The 13,155-nt window shown below is 44.3% G+C and overlaps 1 protein-coding gene across 3 annotated transcripts in view; it reads left to right on the top strand.

Annotated features, from left to right (window-relative positions):
* The window catches only part of LOC144115357 (E3 ubiquitin-protein ligase COP1-like), a 39,861-nt gene extending 28,649 nt beyond the window's left edge, over nt 1-11,212 (top strand). For 2 of the 3 annotated variants that reach the window (XM_077649713.1, XM_077649711.1), the window contains exons 17-21: nt 3,655-3,779; nt 9,151-9,239; nt 9,321-9,380; nt 9,438-9,482; nt 9,562-11,212. In XM_077649713.1, coding sequence (XP_077505839.1) covers nt 3,655-3,779; nt 9,151-9,239; nt 9,321-9,380; nt 9,438-9,482; nt 9,562-9,579 — 337 coding nt within the window. In that variant the 3' untranslated portion in view covers nt 9,580-11,212. The remainder of the gene's footprint in view (nt 1-3,654; nt 3,780-9,150; nt 9,240-9,320; nt 9,381-9,437; nt 9,483-9,561) is intronic. The other variant, XM_077649712.1, reaches the window with a different exon arrangement.
* The last annotated feature ends 1,943 nt before the right edge of the window (nt 11,213-13,155 follow it).

Here is a 13,155-nt window from a genome sequence, read left to right as displayed (position 1 = left end):
GTTAAGCACCGGCCAAGCGTGTCCAGGCAGACTACGAAGTCATTCACGCTGTGAAGGTGTCCTGTTGGTGGTGCGTCACCACCTCTGGCTGATTAGCAATTTACAGACCAGATGGCGAAGGTCAAGTTAAGACATCTTTGTTTGCCGCAGAGGAAAAAAGTAAAGTCGCGTGGTTACAACTGGCTGCGGAGTGCAAAACAAATCGGTTCCATAGGGCAGGGTTTCTTGACTCGGAAACGATGGAGGACACTGCTGAATACCTATGTAATCAGATGCATGTGGATATGTTGCAGTGCTTCGTTGATGCACAGCTGGCCGGACTTGGTGTTGTCTGGGTTGATTTCGTTGATGCGTTTGTTGGTGACGATACTGCAGAGCTACCACTGACGAAACCATCATACAGCAAACTTATGAGCATTCCCTGACTGCCAGGAATGTGATGAAGACGATTATGAGGAGGAGGCCACCCTACCATCGGCTGCCGTAAACGCTTCTACCATGATTAGTTAAAACGTGTCTGTAAGGCAGGTTATTTTTACCGAGGGCCTCGGTGTGGAGCACATGACCGCTCTGGAGAGCTTGGAAATTGCCGTAATACGGTTAAAATAGAAAGAGCAGACGCGCATAGCGGACCTTTTAAAGAAACTTCACTTTTGTTCAACATTGCATTTTTGGCTCTGGTAAGTGAAGTCCACTTACTGCGAACTTTGGATACAACGAACGAACGACCGTTCGGTTCATTATAAGTGGTCTCGACTGTAAATGGCTTTGATTAACATGTGTGAGAAACTTCATTTGCTTATGCTTCATAGTTCCTGAGAAAAACGTATACAGACCTCCAAAAATGTTGTTTTGAGAGAAACGGCAATAAATCCCTTAAAACTGTTTTATTTGTCAAAACTTCTCTTGACAGAAGAGCTATAGGAGCCTTAGTGACTAAAAAATGTACTACGAACAAAGCCATATTCCAAACCGAAGCCAAAACTTGTGTTTATGATGAAAACCCTCAGAGCAGGGAATTTTTGCAAGTATCCGAAACAAAGAGACCACGTCGAGACGCTCCCACTTTCCTGGTCGACGTGATAACAAAAAAGGACTGAAAAGTCATTTTTGAAATTGTGAACACACAAGTGCAATATATTTTCTGCAAGGTAAAGAAATTTTGTATCAGATGATCACAAAATCGCAAAATTTAATTTTTTGACAAAACATAAAGTCTCGCCCCACCTTAAAGAGCCCCAAGATTCCAATCGTTATTCACGAACCTTCGTTTAGTGGGTGTTCATTTTTTGTTATGTCCTGGGTCTGTGGCACGAAGTTAGGAGCAGTGCGGTGCTTACCCAATACTTGGTCTATGTTGGCCGCCAAGAGTAGCTACAGTATTGGATGATGTGCAATGCCCAGCACGAGAGTACTCTCGTGTTGCAGTTTCACGCGAGGCTTGATCGGCTGCGGCATTAGCTTAGTGCTCTCAGGCTCTGTAGGCTCATTGTTTTGCTTTGCTGAGTCATCAGCACGTCTGGCAACGATATTAGTTTGATAGCAGTATTAGTTGAAGAAGACGACAGTGTGCAATGCACAATGCGAGAGAGTGTTGCAGTTTAACACGAGGCGTGATCGCCTGCAGCGATAGCCTAGAGCTCTCGTGCAGTGGCCGGCGAAGCTGATCTGTTCGCGGCGCCGCAGGTTTGAATCCCAGTTGTGGCAATGTTTATTTTTATTGTGCAATGTGCAATGCCCATGTACAATGCCCAGCACGAGAATGTGTTGCAGTTTCACACGAGGCTTGATCAGCTGCGGCATTAGCTTAGTGCTCTCAGGCTCTGTAGGCTCATTGTTTTGCTTTGCTGAGTCATCAGCACGTCTGGCAACGATATTAGTTTGATAGCAGTATTAGTTGAAGAAGACGACAGTGTGCAATGCACAATGCGAGAGAGTGTTGCAGTTTAACACGAGGCCTGATCGGCTGCAGCGATAGCCTAGAGCTCTCGTGCAGTGGCCGGCGAAGCTGATCTGTTCGCGGCGCCGCAGGTTTGAATCCCAGTTGTGGCAATGTTTATTTTTATTGTGCAATGTGCAATGCCCATGTACAATGCCCAGCACGAGAATGTGTTGCAGTTTCACACGAGGCTTGATCAGCTGCGGCATTAGCTTAGTGCTCTCAGGCTCTGTAGGCTCATTGTTTTGCTTTGCTGAGTCATCAGCACGTCTGGCAACGATATTAGTTTGATAGCAGTATTAGTTGAAGAAGACGACAGTGTGCAATGCACAATGCGAGAGAGTGTTGCAGTTTAACACGAGGCGTGATCGGCTGCAGCGATAGCCTAGAGCTCTCGTGCAGTGGCCGGCGAAGCTGATCTGTTCGCGGCGCCGCAGGTTTGAATCCCAGTTGTGGCAATGTTTATTTTTATTGTGCAATGTGCAATGCCCATGTACAATGCCCAGCACGAGAATGTGTTGCAGTTTCACACGAGGCTTGATCAGCTGCGGCATTAGCTTAGTGCTCTCAGGCTCTGTAGGCTCATTGTTTTGCTTTGCTGAGTCATCAGCACGTCTGGCAACGATATTAGTTTGATAGCAGTATTAGTTGAAGAAGACGACAGTGTGCAATGCACAATGCGAGAGAGTGTTGCAGTTTAACACGAGGCGTGATCGGCTGCAGCGATAGCCTAGAGCTCTCGTGCAGTGGCCGGCGAAGCTGATCTGTTCGCGGCGCCGCAGGTTTGAATCTCAGTTGTGGCAATGTTTATTTTTTATTGTACAATGTGCAATGCCCATGTACAATGCCCAGCACGAGAATGTGTTGCAGTTTCACACGAGGCTTGATCAGCTGCGGCATTAGCTTAGTGCTCTCAGGCTCTGTAGGCTCATTGTTTTGCTTTGCTGAGTCATCAGCACGTCTGGCAACGATATTAGTTTGATAGCAGTATTAGTTGAAGAAGACGACAGTGTGCAATGCACAATGCGAGAGAGTGTTGCAGTTTAACACGAGGCGTGATCGGCTGCAGCGATAGCCTAGAGCTCTCGTGCAGTGGCCGGCGAAGCTGATCTGTTCGCGGCGCTGCAGGTTTGAATCCCAGTTGTGGCAATGTTTATTTTTATTGTGCAATGTGCAATGCCCATGTACAATGCCCAGCACGAGAGTGTGTTGCAGTTTCACACGAGGCTTGATCAGCTGTGGCATTAGCTTAGTGCTCTCAGGCTCTGTAGGCTCATTGTTTTGCTTTGCTGAGTCATCAGCACATCTGGCAACGATATTGGTTTGATAGCAGTATTAGTTGTAGAAGACGACAATGTGCAATGCACAATGCGAGGGAGTGTTGCAGTTTAACATGAGGCGTGATAGGCTGCAGTGATAGCCTAGAGCTCTCGTGCAGTGGCCGGCGAAGCTGATCTGTTCGCGGCGCCGCAGGTTTGAATCCCAGTCGTGGCAATGTTTATTTTTATTCATTTATTTATTTGTGGTTTGGCTCGGTTACACAGATGGCGGCGACGTGGCTCAACCACGAAAATGTGTTTAAGAGCTGCGCTCTAAAAATAAAATGTTCCATCCACCACCAATATTTCATGAAATTGTCATTTTGAAGGCTCACATAATTTCTGCTTTAGATATAGCACAACAGTAAGCACTTTTGTTTTTTACATTTCTTGCAGTTCCACAGACAGCCAACTGAAGCTGTGGGACATCTACTTCCCGTATTGTCAGCGGTCATTCAAGGGTCACCTTAACGAGAAGAATTTCGTCGGCCTTGCAACAGACGGGGACTATGTGGCTTGCGGTAAGGGCAACAAGGCAGAAATTCTAGCAAGTTGATATATGTTCATCATCAAGAAACAGTTGTGCCACATGGACACAGTCAAAACGAAGGCACAAAGCGCTTTGTCCTCTCGCCTTCTTTGTGTTCGTGTCTGTGCTGTGCACTTGTTCCTCGAATATATGGTAAGGGCAATGCTGCTTCTGTCCAGGTATGTCTTTAAAGAGTTCAGAAAAAAAAACATGCATTAGTCGACAACAGCCTCTTTGCAATATTTGTATCGTTTTGACCTTCTCATTTGCCCTAACATTTATGCAGCTTGCACAAAATTTAAAATTCAGATTTAGTGTTGAAGGAAAGTTTTAATGATACTGCAATGGGAATTAAAGTGCGTAGAGTGCATCAAGAAAACCTAGTTATTTGGATTTCTAGACACTTGCGGAAATCTTAAGAAGTAGTTTTGATGGAGAGTGTTGTGGTGTTATGCTCTTTTTATTAACGTAAAATTCAGCATTTTTATCAAATACAGTATGTCATGTGTACCCCATTTGTTATGGGCACCTGAAAATGTTCAAGCAACATTAGAGCACTGGAGTGGTCTCCCCTTTGCCCAAGGGATACGCAAGGTGAAAAAGAAAACCCGGAACCATGCAGCCGAGAACATGTTTCATAGCACAGCATGATAGCTCATATCAGGAATAACTGCAGCGTAGGCTGGTGAGATTATGCTACAGTAAAACCTCGTTAAGGCATACCTCGCGGGGTCACAGAAAAACTGCTGTACCTCGCGGGGTCACGTAAAAACTGCGTGCCAAGTGGCAGTATGGTGTAATCAAAAATAGCTTAATAATTTTCACTTACCTGATAAAGGATGAGGCCTAAGGTATTCCACGAAGGAAGGCAGACGTTGAAGCCTTTATTCACTTTGGCCAACAGAAATCTCGGTTTGGAGCTACTAGTGCAGTCTGAAAGGCTGCTCTAACAGTGTGTGGAGTGTGGAACTCAATTGTTCCATACAAAGCACACTGTTACTGGAAGACTGTTCTCACGCACCACCACAGATTACATCACACGCTCAAAATTCCATATAATGTGGAGGTTCTCTTTTATGGTTAACACTTGGAGCTTCACCGTGATGAGAGACTTGTAGCGGAGTGATGCTATTTGGGAAGCACTGCATGTGGGAAGTGCGCAATGAGACGGCGCAGAATCACAGCCGAGCAGTGATTCCAGTCAGCCAGGGATGTGGCATTTACTTCATAGGTATTTGCTGTCTTTGACAGTACAGCTGTGCTCCTATAAAATCAATTTTAGAGCAGTAGCTCTACTTAGTGCAAAAGTCGGTCACCATTCTGTGCCTGGTTTGACCTTGAGAAGCACATATAGCAACAGATTGACTTTGACAGGTTGACCTTGGCCGATTTGGATGAAAATTGATGTCCAACCCTAATTGAGTGTGCCTGAGGCAATGGCAACCTCCAAATTTGGCCCGGGTCATTTCCAAAAATTTGGCCCTGGCCACCCCCAAAATTTGACCTTGGCCGATTTGGACCAAAAGTGATGTCCTACCATAATTGAGCGTGCCCGACACGACGACAACCCCCAAATTTGGCCCGGGCCATTGCCAAAATGCTGTCGCTCGACCTTTGGTTATACCCATGGTTAAACTCTGCGTAAATTTTTCATCTACAGTTCTAGCGATGGGTTGACTAGTTAATTAGTAGCCTTCTCAGAAACTTGGTCAAAGTTCTTGTTGAGTGCTGCTGAAGTTTTTTGCACAAATATGCCTCAAAAAACAACCTTCCCGAGCCGCATTAAAAAAAATCAGAACTGTATGGAAGGAATAGCTGAGGTAATTATAGATATTTGATGACTACCTAGTCCTAGTTGAGGAGACTCTAACTGCAAAGTTGATGTTTTGATGCTGTTCTGCAAGTAATGTCTGGGCCTCAATTCTACCATTGGCCTGCTGAAGAACAGTGGGTAATAATTCTTCGGTATTAAACTACTTTTTGAACTAAGCCATTATTTGCTGATGGTAGCACCAGTGCTTGAAAAGGTGGTTGCTTAGTTTTTCATTGTCATTTTAAGATAAGAATAGAGTTGCGCTCACTTGCCTTATGCTCAGCAAAGTTTAGGTCATGCACTCACAAGTGTCAGGCCAGCTTCTGTGAGCAGATCACCAGATTGGAGGCAGTGGGATGCTTTGTTCACACATTTAGCATGGCTTGTAATAGAGTGTCGCCATTGGTGAAAGGGAACATTAGTTCAAGCATATGGCCAAACGTCGCTATAATGAAACGGTTTGCAACGAAATAATGGATATAACGAAGGATTAGTTATATTCGCTATGGAAGCTCCCATAGAAGAATAAAGACCATGGACACGATATCTCGTTTTAACGGGATATAACGAACCGCACGTGAATGTCAGTGGCCATTTCACGCAGAGTGTATCAATTAGTAACGGTGCACAGCAGTTCCGTAGCCATTCTATGTGGCAAATTGAAATTACTGCATATAACCAGCGCTGTCGATCACTGCGGAAACATGCACAAAAGATAAAGCATTTCTTCAGATGATTTGTCGGCTTTGCATGACAAATATTTGATGCCGGCACACCGATCTTTGCCGACACACGGGTACGCTGTCCACTGAAGGATGTCGGGCAGTGCGGAGCGTGCGGCTGGCTGCGACCACTCTGTACTTCTCAGGTGCCGTGTTCTAGTTGGCTTAGTTTTGGTTTCCACAGAGTGCCCGCCTTAGGGTATCGATGAGCAACTTATTTCACAAAGTCACAATTACTGACAGCAGAGTAAACAAAAGCACAAGGCAATTTCCTTTACCAGAACATGGCTGTGGTCAAAGCGGTTGTATCGGTTACGAGGTGGTAAGCCATTCTGAGCATGCTATCTACAATCTTCAGAAACAAATAAGCTGTCAATAAGCAGTCAGTAATGCCGCCGCCCGTGATGTGAAAGGAGCAAGCAGGAAGCTCGAAATCAGTTGCCTTCGAGACAGTTGAAGGAGCTTTTATCAAACTGTCGACTTGTCAACTGGTTCTTCGATAGCCTTCGGTCTGGCGTATCATTCTCCACTAGACACCGCTGCAATGCGATGAAGTGTCGTGGCCAGTGTGTTTATGCGTCACGCGGGGAAGTAAATCAAAACGGGTGCATGCCACTATGTGCTCTTTTGCCACTGTGTGCTCTTTCGCTGCAGCCTGTGTCGGCTTCAGCACTGTCAAAACAGGGCTAATTATTCTGAATAGGTCTGACCCTGTCATTTTGGGCATTGTTTCTCCAAGGCTCATTTTCTAGGCACTGCAGGAAAAAACACGTGCACGTTGGCCAGGGTGACATGTTAGGCTAATGTTTACCTACATCGGCCACGTTGAGGGCGCTTGATGCGCATTTTCAAGGCTCTCTCAGCACGTTATTGGCAGACTAAATGCCAAATATGTTGTCCTTTGTCTGCACAGCTACAGGAAGCCCATTGACACGTGGCAGGAGCTGCCAAGGTCACTTACGACTCTAACAAAGCAATGGCTATAACGAAGGAATCGCGGCCCCCTGTGTCAACTTCGTTTTAGCGGAATTCAACAGTAGAAGAAAATGATAGGTGGTCTCATGAATTGCGGTCTCGCTGCATTTTGTAATACTTTAATTGAAGTGTTCCACATTAAAAGATAAGGCACTGCTTGCATCACTTAGCTGTCCATGGCCCAGCATATGCTACGATTATTTCTGACGTGAACTGTTGTATTGTGTTACATAGTGTTCTCTTGGCTGTATGGCTCTAGATCTGGCCTAATTCTACTTTATGTACTTTTTAAGGTGTTTTTATTTGGCGTTTTAACATCTTCAGCTGCCCTGTCTAATCGGAGGAGCCTATGACATTTTGTGTTCATTAAAGTCCTACATTTTCATAGTGTTATTCAACTGCCAGTTGAGCCATGCTTGTGTTGCCTTCTGTCGTCCTCCTTGTGCAGTACAGCACCATGAAACTTGACCAGCTTGCCTAGCTTTCTGTCCTCCTGATTGAAAGTTGTTTGGCTGTATGGTCTGTAATAAAAGAGCAGTTGTGGTGACATAACTTCTGCCCTTCACTGTTGTCACAGAGAATTACAAATGTTATGAACTTAAGTGAGGATTTATTCCTATTGCATGTAGAGCTACAATGAGAAGAATGTGTCTGAGCTGGTAAGGTAATTCCGTACCCTCTGCTGTGGCTCAGTGGCCATGGCTCGGCTGCTGAGCCCATGGTTGCACGATTGAATTCATCCCACAGTGCCAGCTCTCCGACGGAGGCGAATTTCAAAGGCTCCCATGTGCTATGGAGTGGCAGTGGGTGGTAAAGGAGCCCTGGGTGTTCAGAATTAACTTGGAGCTCACCACTGTGCCTCATATAGCGCACGTGCTGCTTCAGGACAATAAACCCTACATACCATTATAGGGGCACTGAGGACAACTACATCCAATTAAATTTCTTAGTAAAAACTGGTTTTCTGCCTCTTTCTGGCTGTGTTGATGTTTGTCCGGCAGCAGGAGACTCATTTATCGCTGAGAAAATTGGATTTAAAAATCTTCCTGCCGGTCAGTTCAAACTCTTGGCCTTGGATGGTTTTCCACCATTTTCTAGTGATTGGCGGTGTAGCGTAGCCTCCGAGATCTGTGCTAAAAAATTGATGTTGACGCACGCATTTTACTACCGAAATAAGCCTGTGATGTCGAAACCTGTATTTAATTTTTTGGTCGTTTCTAGCTTTTCTAATATACAAAAGCTCCATTTTCAAAGAGAGTGGCCTCTTTTTTATCAGGAGTGGCACCCTGTCAATACCTAAGTTTTATTTATTTTAAATGTCTTTTTAAGGTAGTTCATGCGACAGGTTGGTTGATATGGAATGTGATGCAATGTTAGGTAGAGGGGTGGTGGTTTACATACACTATAGTTTGCACAGTCGTAATGGTGTTAGATATGCTGTAGGAGTATTTTGTTCACATTATTTCACTTTCAGTGTGTAACTGTCTTGTGCACTACCATAGTGTTCTGGTAAATGAACTTGTCTTGGTGTTTTGCCATTAGTGGCAGCCCTTTAAAAAAAACGCTGTGTGCATGGCTGAGGTAGGACTACTTTGTTTTCAGGGCTTTGTGGCCTGGGCCTTTTCAGTCTTGGCCAGAAATATGTGTTGAGCTGTCAACTACTAGGTATATGCCTGTATATTTGTGAAATTATTCAAATGCTGAATTTGGTGCAGCAGCTGTGAAAGAACTGAACTGTGAGAAAGCAACAGAATTTTTTTTTTTTTTCTAGAAACAAAGCAGTTGACACCAGTGTTTTCAGTTTTGCAACTGCATCATGTATGATGTCAGATTTCCTTGTCCATGTGTTGCAGGAAGTGAAAACAACGCTCTGTACATTTACTACAAGGGGCTGTCCAAGCAAGTACTGAAGTTCAGGTTTGACGTGGTACGGAACATCTTGGTGAGTACAGAGCCCACCTTGAGGTGGGGGAGGTGCAGCGCATTCGGCTTATGCTCTTTTCTCTGCTTTTGTTTTTCAAAGGAAAAGGACAAAAGAGAGGAAGACAGTAGTGAATTTGTCAGTGCAGTGTGCTGGAGAATGGTGAGTTATGCTGTGTGTACCTGTGTATTACACGCTAAACATTTTGTTTTATTCAAGGGATCCAGTGTGGTAGTGGCTGCTAACAGTCAAGGGACTATCAAGGTATGGGAGCTGTTCCTCTACTTGCTGACAGTGCAGTTATTTCATGTCTAGCTTACTTTATTATTTTTCTAAATTTTAGGTGCTGGAGTTAGTGTGAAGATGAACAGTTCACACATCTCGTCATCCTCTGCAACCATCATCCTGTGCACATCCATACTCCAGACTGAACATGAATGTTCTGTTATTTTTGTTTGTGTGACGTTGTATATAGTGTTCTTCCTCCCCTTTACGTTGTTTTCTTTTTATCTGCAGCATTACTGTTGTATTTGTAACACGATTTATTTTGCTTCTCACTGTACAGGTAGCTGCAAAAGCCTATAGAATACAGATATGGTGTGAGAAATGACTTCATTTCCTGCTCATGCAGCCAAGAATTGAGAAGTGCACTTAGGCATTGCATGCATCAGTGCTGGCTGCACATTGCAATTCTTCGATGCATGCATGGACTATGAGGAAATGTGTGTGGTGAAATTATGAGGAAAGTGTGTGAGGAAATTAAACTTTCTTGCAGCTCCCATGATTCATGAACCTTTGCAGCCAATAGTACATTAGAAATGTAGGTTGTATGTACAGTAGAACCCCGCTATAGTAGACTCGGTTGTAGTAAAGTGAAGCTGCAGTCCCATTTTGCTTTCCATAGGTGATGAAAATTTTTTTTTTCAGTTACAGTAAAGATTTTTTCAAAGAAATGGCTATTGTAAAGAGCGTCTGGCGGTGGCAATATGTTTCCCGCGGAATGATGACACTGATGAAATCGGGGCACGTGCGAAGTCTAGGATTGTGAGGCAAATAGATACCGAATGCGCTCTTTGAGGGGGCTTCACCACCAAGCTAGAGAGCCGCGAGGAGAAGACAACTTTTTGAAGACCTTATGAGGCAAAGCACGCGGCGCGCACGGAAAAAGTAAAGCTGGCTATGAACGCAGAAAGAAGGCGGCGCGGGTTGCTGAGAAATGAAAGCCAGTAAAGGTGCAGCGAGTAGTTGAAAAGAGAAGAAAAGGGCGTGTGTTCGTAGCACAGCGGCGCGAGGCACGGGTAAGTAGCGGCAAGAAGCAGAGGCATGCCGGAACTGTGTAGGCGGTTTAGCCGCGCTTGACTTTGTCGCGCTCGTTCGTTAGCTGCTGCCTCTTAAATGACGCTGAAGCCACAGAAGACGATGTCATCATAGGAAGCTTTGGTTTTCACATGGAATCAGACTCGTTTTATTTTTGTAGCCATGTTGTATTCGTGTAAATGCGGTAAACGACGTAAATGATGTCGAAAACGTAATAACGTGATAACTGATAATAATTATTACATAAAGGGACGATAAGAGCAGGATGTAATTGATTTCTAAGTTTTCGTTTTATAAGCCAGCACTTTGTGCTCAGTAAGCAGCCAGAGAGCATAGTCAGAGGCCATGCTATCACCAACAACTGTTATAGTGAATACCCTGATGTTGTAAAGATTTTTGCTGGTCCGAGCTGCTTTATTATAGAGGGGTTCTACTGTATTGGTACAGATTTAGAAAAGCAGCACAAGACAACTGAAATGCTGAGAACAGGAGCACTCGGCACAAGCATTGACACAGGGCAGTGCTTGTCCTTAGTGCTTTTGTTCTCTGTTTAGGCGTCTTGCACAGTTTTTTTAATATCAGTAGTACATACTGTCTCCCTCCCACCTTGTTTTTATTTTGCATCACTGTTGCATGTCACATGTTGACTCAATAAACATGCTGGCTCTCGTTGTCAAGATTGTGCAAGTGCCTTGGCTGGTGTAGTGGAGTGCGGTTGCTCTGCAAGTTACCTTTTGGATGGTTTGAAACAGTTCCGGTGCTGACTGTCATGTAGCTGCGACCTAGTTGTAGCTTCTGTTGGTGACCTTGGTTACGAATTCACTGTGTTAACTTTGTTGGTGTCGGCCATTAACATGCTTTCTTACAGCAGTGTTTTATTCAAGGAATTTTTGTCAAAAAAGGAGTCTTCATGGGCTTTCAGGGAATTTTTAAGAACTGAAATTTTTTTCTCACATTACCGCTTTCAAAACTACTGTAGGGAAAAATGGTCAGAAATAGGGATTTTTTTAGTCTATTTGGGGGAATTTTTTAGTGTGGCATGGATCATCACTGCTTTCTTGTGCGAGCTTAGCGAAGATAGCACTATGAATTCCCCTTACACGAGGCAGTAGTGCCAAGTATGCTGACAGTGACGTATCCAGAACAAGAACATTTACTAGCCGTTAAGCTCATGTTTCCACTGCAATACAGCCACATCTGGTGTGATATGAGGGCAAACTGCCCTCATGTGATGCCCAATAACTATCTACTATGCTGAATGAAAGTTGGCCCATGTATTGCTGCAGTTGGAGCACCTGCTTCAGCAGTGCCCGACACTTAGTGCCCCTCTGGTAGCCATGCAGCATGTGGTGTTTATAGAGATCACTTTTACATAACTAGCTTCGTGTTATTGTGCTAACTTGCCCAACTTTGTGCACCATCCATACTACTAGTAACTTCTATTACAGAAATGATCAAGCCTCAAAGCACTATGGTCGCTAATTAATGGTTGTGTTAGCTAAGTGCTCATAAAATGTGTACAGTTGTGCCATGTGTTCTACAGTGACAGTGTTAGTGCAATATGAACTAGCTCAGGACTTTCTGCAAGCTGCACTTGCATGGAAATGGGATGTGGTAAATTAAGGATGACAAGCAGAAGATGGACTCTTTGGACAGCGACTTTTTTGTGTGTTCTGCATGCACTACACATGTGCAATGATTCATTCAGCAGTTGGACCTCTGTACTTAATTGATGTGCTGGGATATGTGTTCTTACAATTTTGTTACAGCTTTGGACAAGTGTTTACTTACCCTGGTAACACCACCAGTCGCGACAATGGTGAATGGTAAAAAAGTGCTGAACCATGGGGCCTACTTACATTTCTGTCTTGCATCTACGAGTAATTCGCACAGTACATACACAGCCAGTGCTACCTCTGTACATTACAATGCCCACCAGAATCTCGACAGCCAGTGTGGACATTGCAATTCTCCTTTCACTGCTCACAGTGGCTGCACAGGGGTGCCAGGTAAATGGAGTCCTGGTGAACTCAGATTGGCACAGAGTTCGCAAGGGGCCTGAAGGAGAGCTCAGTCAAAAATATGTCTATGGTGTGTCCAGACACACATAGGGTATAGAGGTTGGCAAACAAATGCAGAAGCATAGACTCCATGTCGGATTGTTTTCTAATGCACTACATGAAATATACTCTACACTAGCATTTTGCTGTCTTGGCATTCTGAAAGTATTAGGAAGAGAACTGCTTCCTAATAATACCAGTGTCACAATGTGGTTTTTGTTGACATTGGGAATTGGTTGCCCTAGTTTGTCTCTGTGCTGTAGATGCCAAACCATTATACCCTGTGAGGCTTATCTGCAGGGTGCCTTGTGGCTGAAAGTAAACCAAAACAACTTGCTCAATGCAAAGGACAAGGTTAATTAGCTGTTGAAAGCTGATACACTATGCTATTATTATAAACAAATCCTCGTTTTTTGTTTGCGATAAAGTGGTGATGTTCTTTGAAGGTGGCATACCTTCACTTGTGTTCATGCTCTTTGCATGGCTTCAAAAAGTAATATCGGATGTCTATGTAAAGAGCAGCTTCCTTGCGCAGTGCTAGCAATAAGCTTGCAGAGCCC

This window comes from Amblyomma americanum, chromosome 1 (genome assembly GCF_052857255.1).
Source record: "Amblyomma americanum isolate KBUSLIRL-KWMA chromosome 1, ASM5285725v1, whole genome shotgun sequence".
Lineage (NCBI taxonomy): Eukaryota > Metazoa > Arthropoda > Arachnida > Ixodida > Ixodidae > Amblyomma > Amblyomma americanum.
The sequence above is the reverse complement of the archived record's forward strand: the minus strand, read 5'-3'. Positions and strand labels throughout refer to the sequence as shown.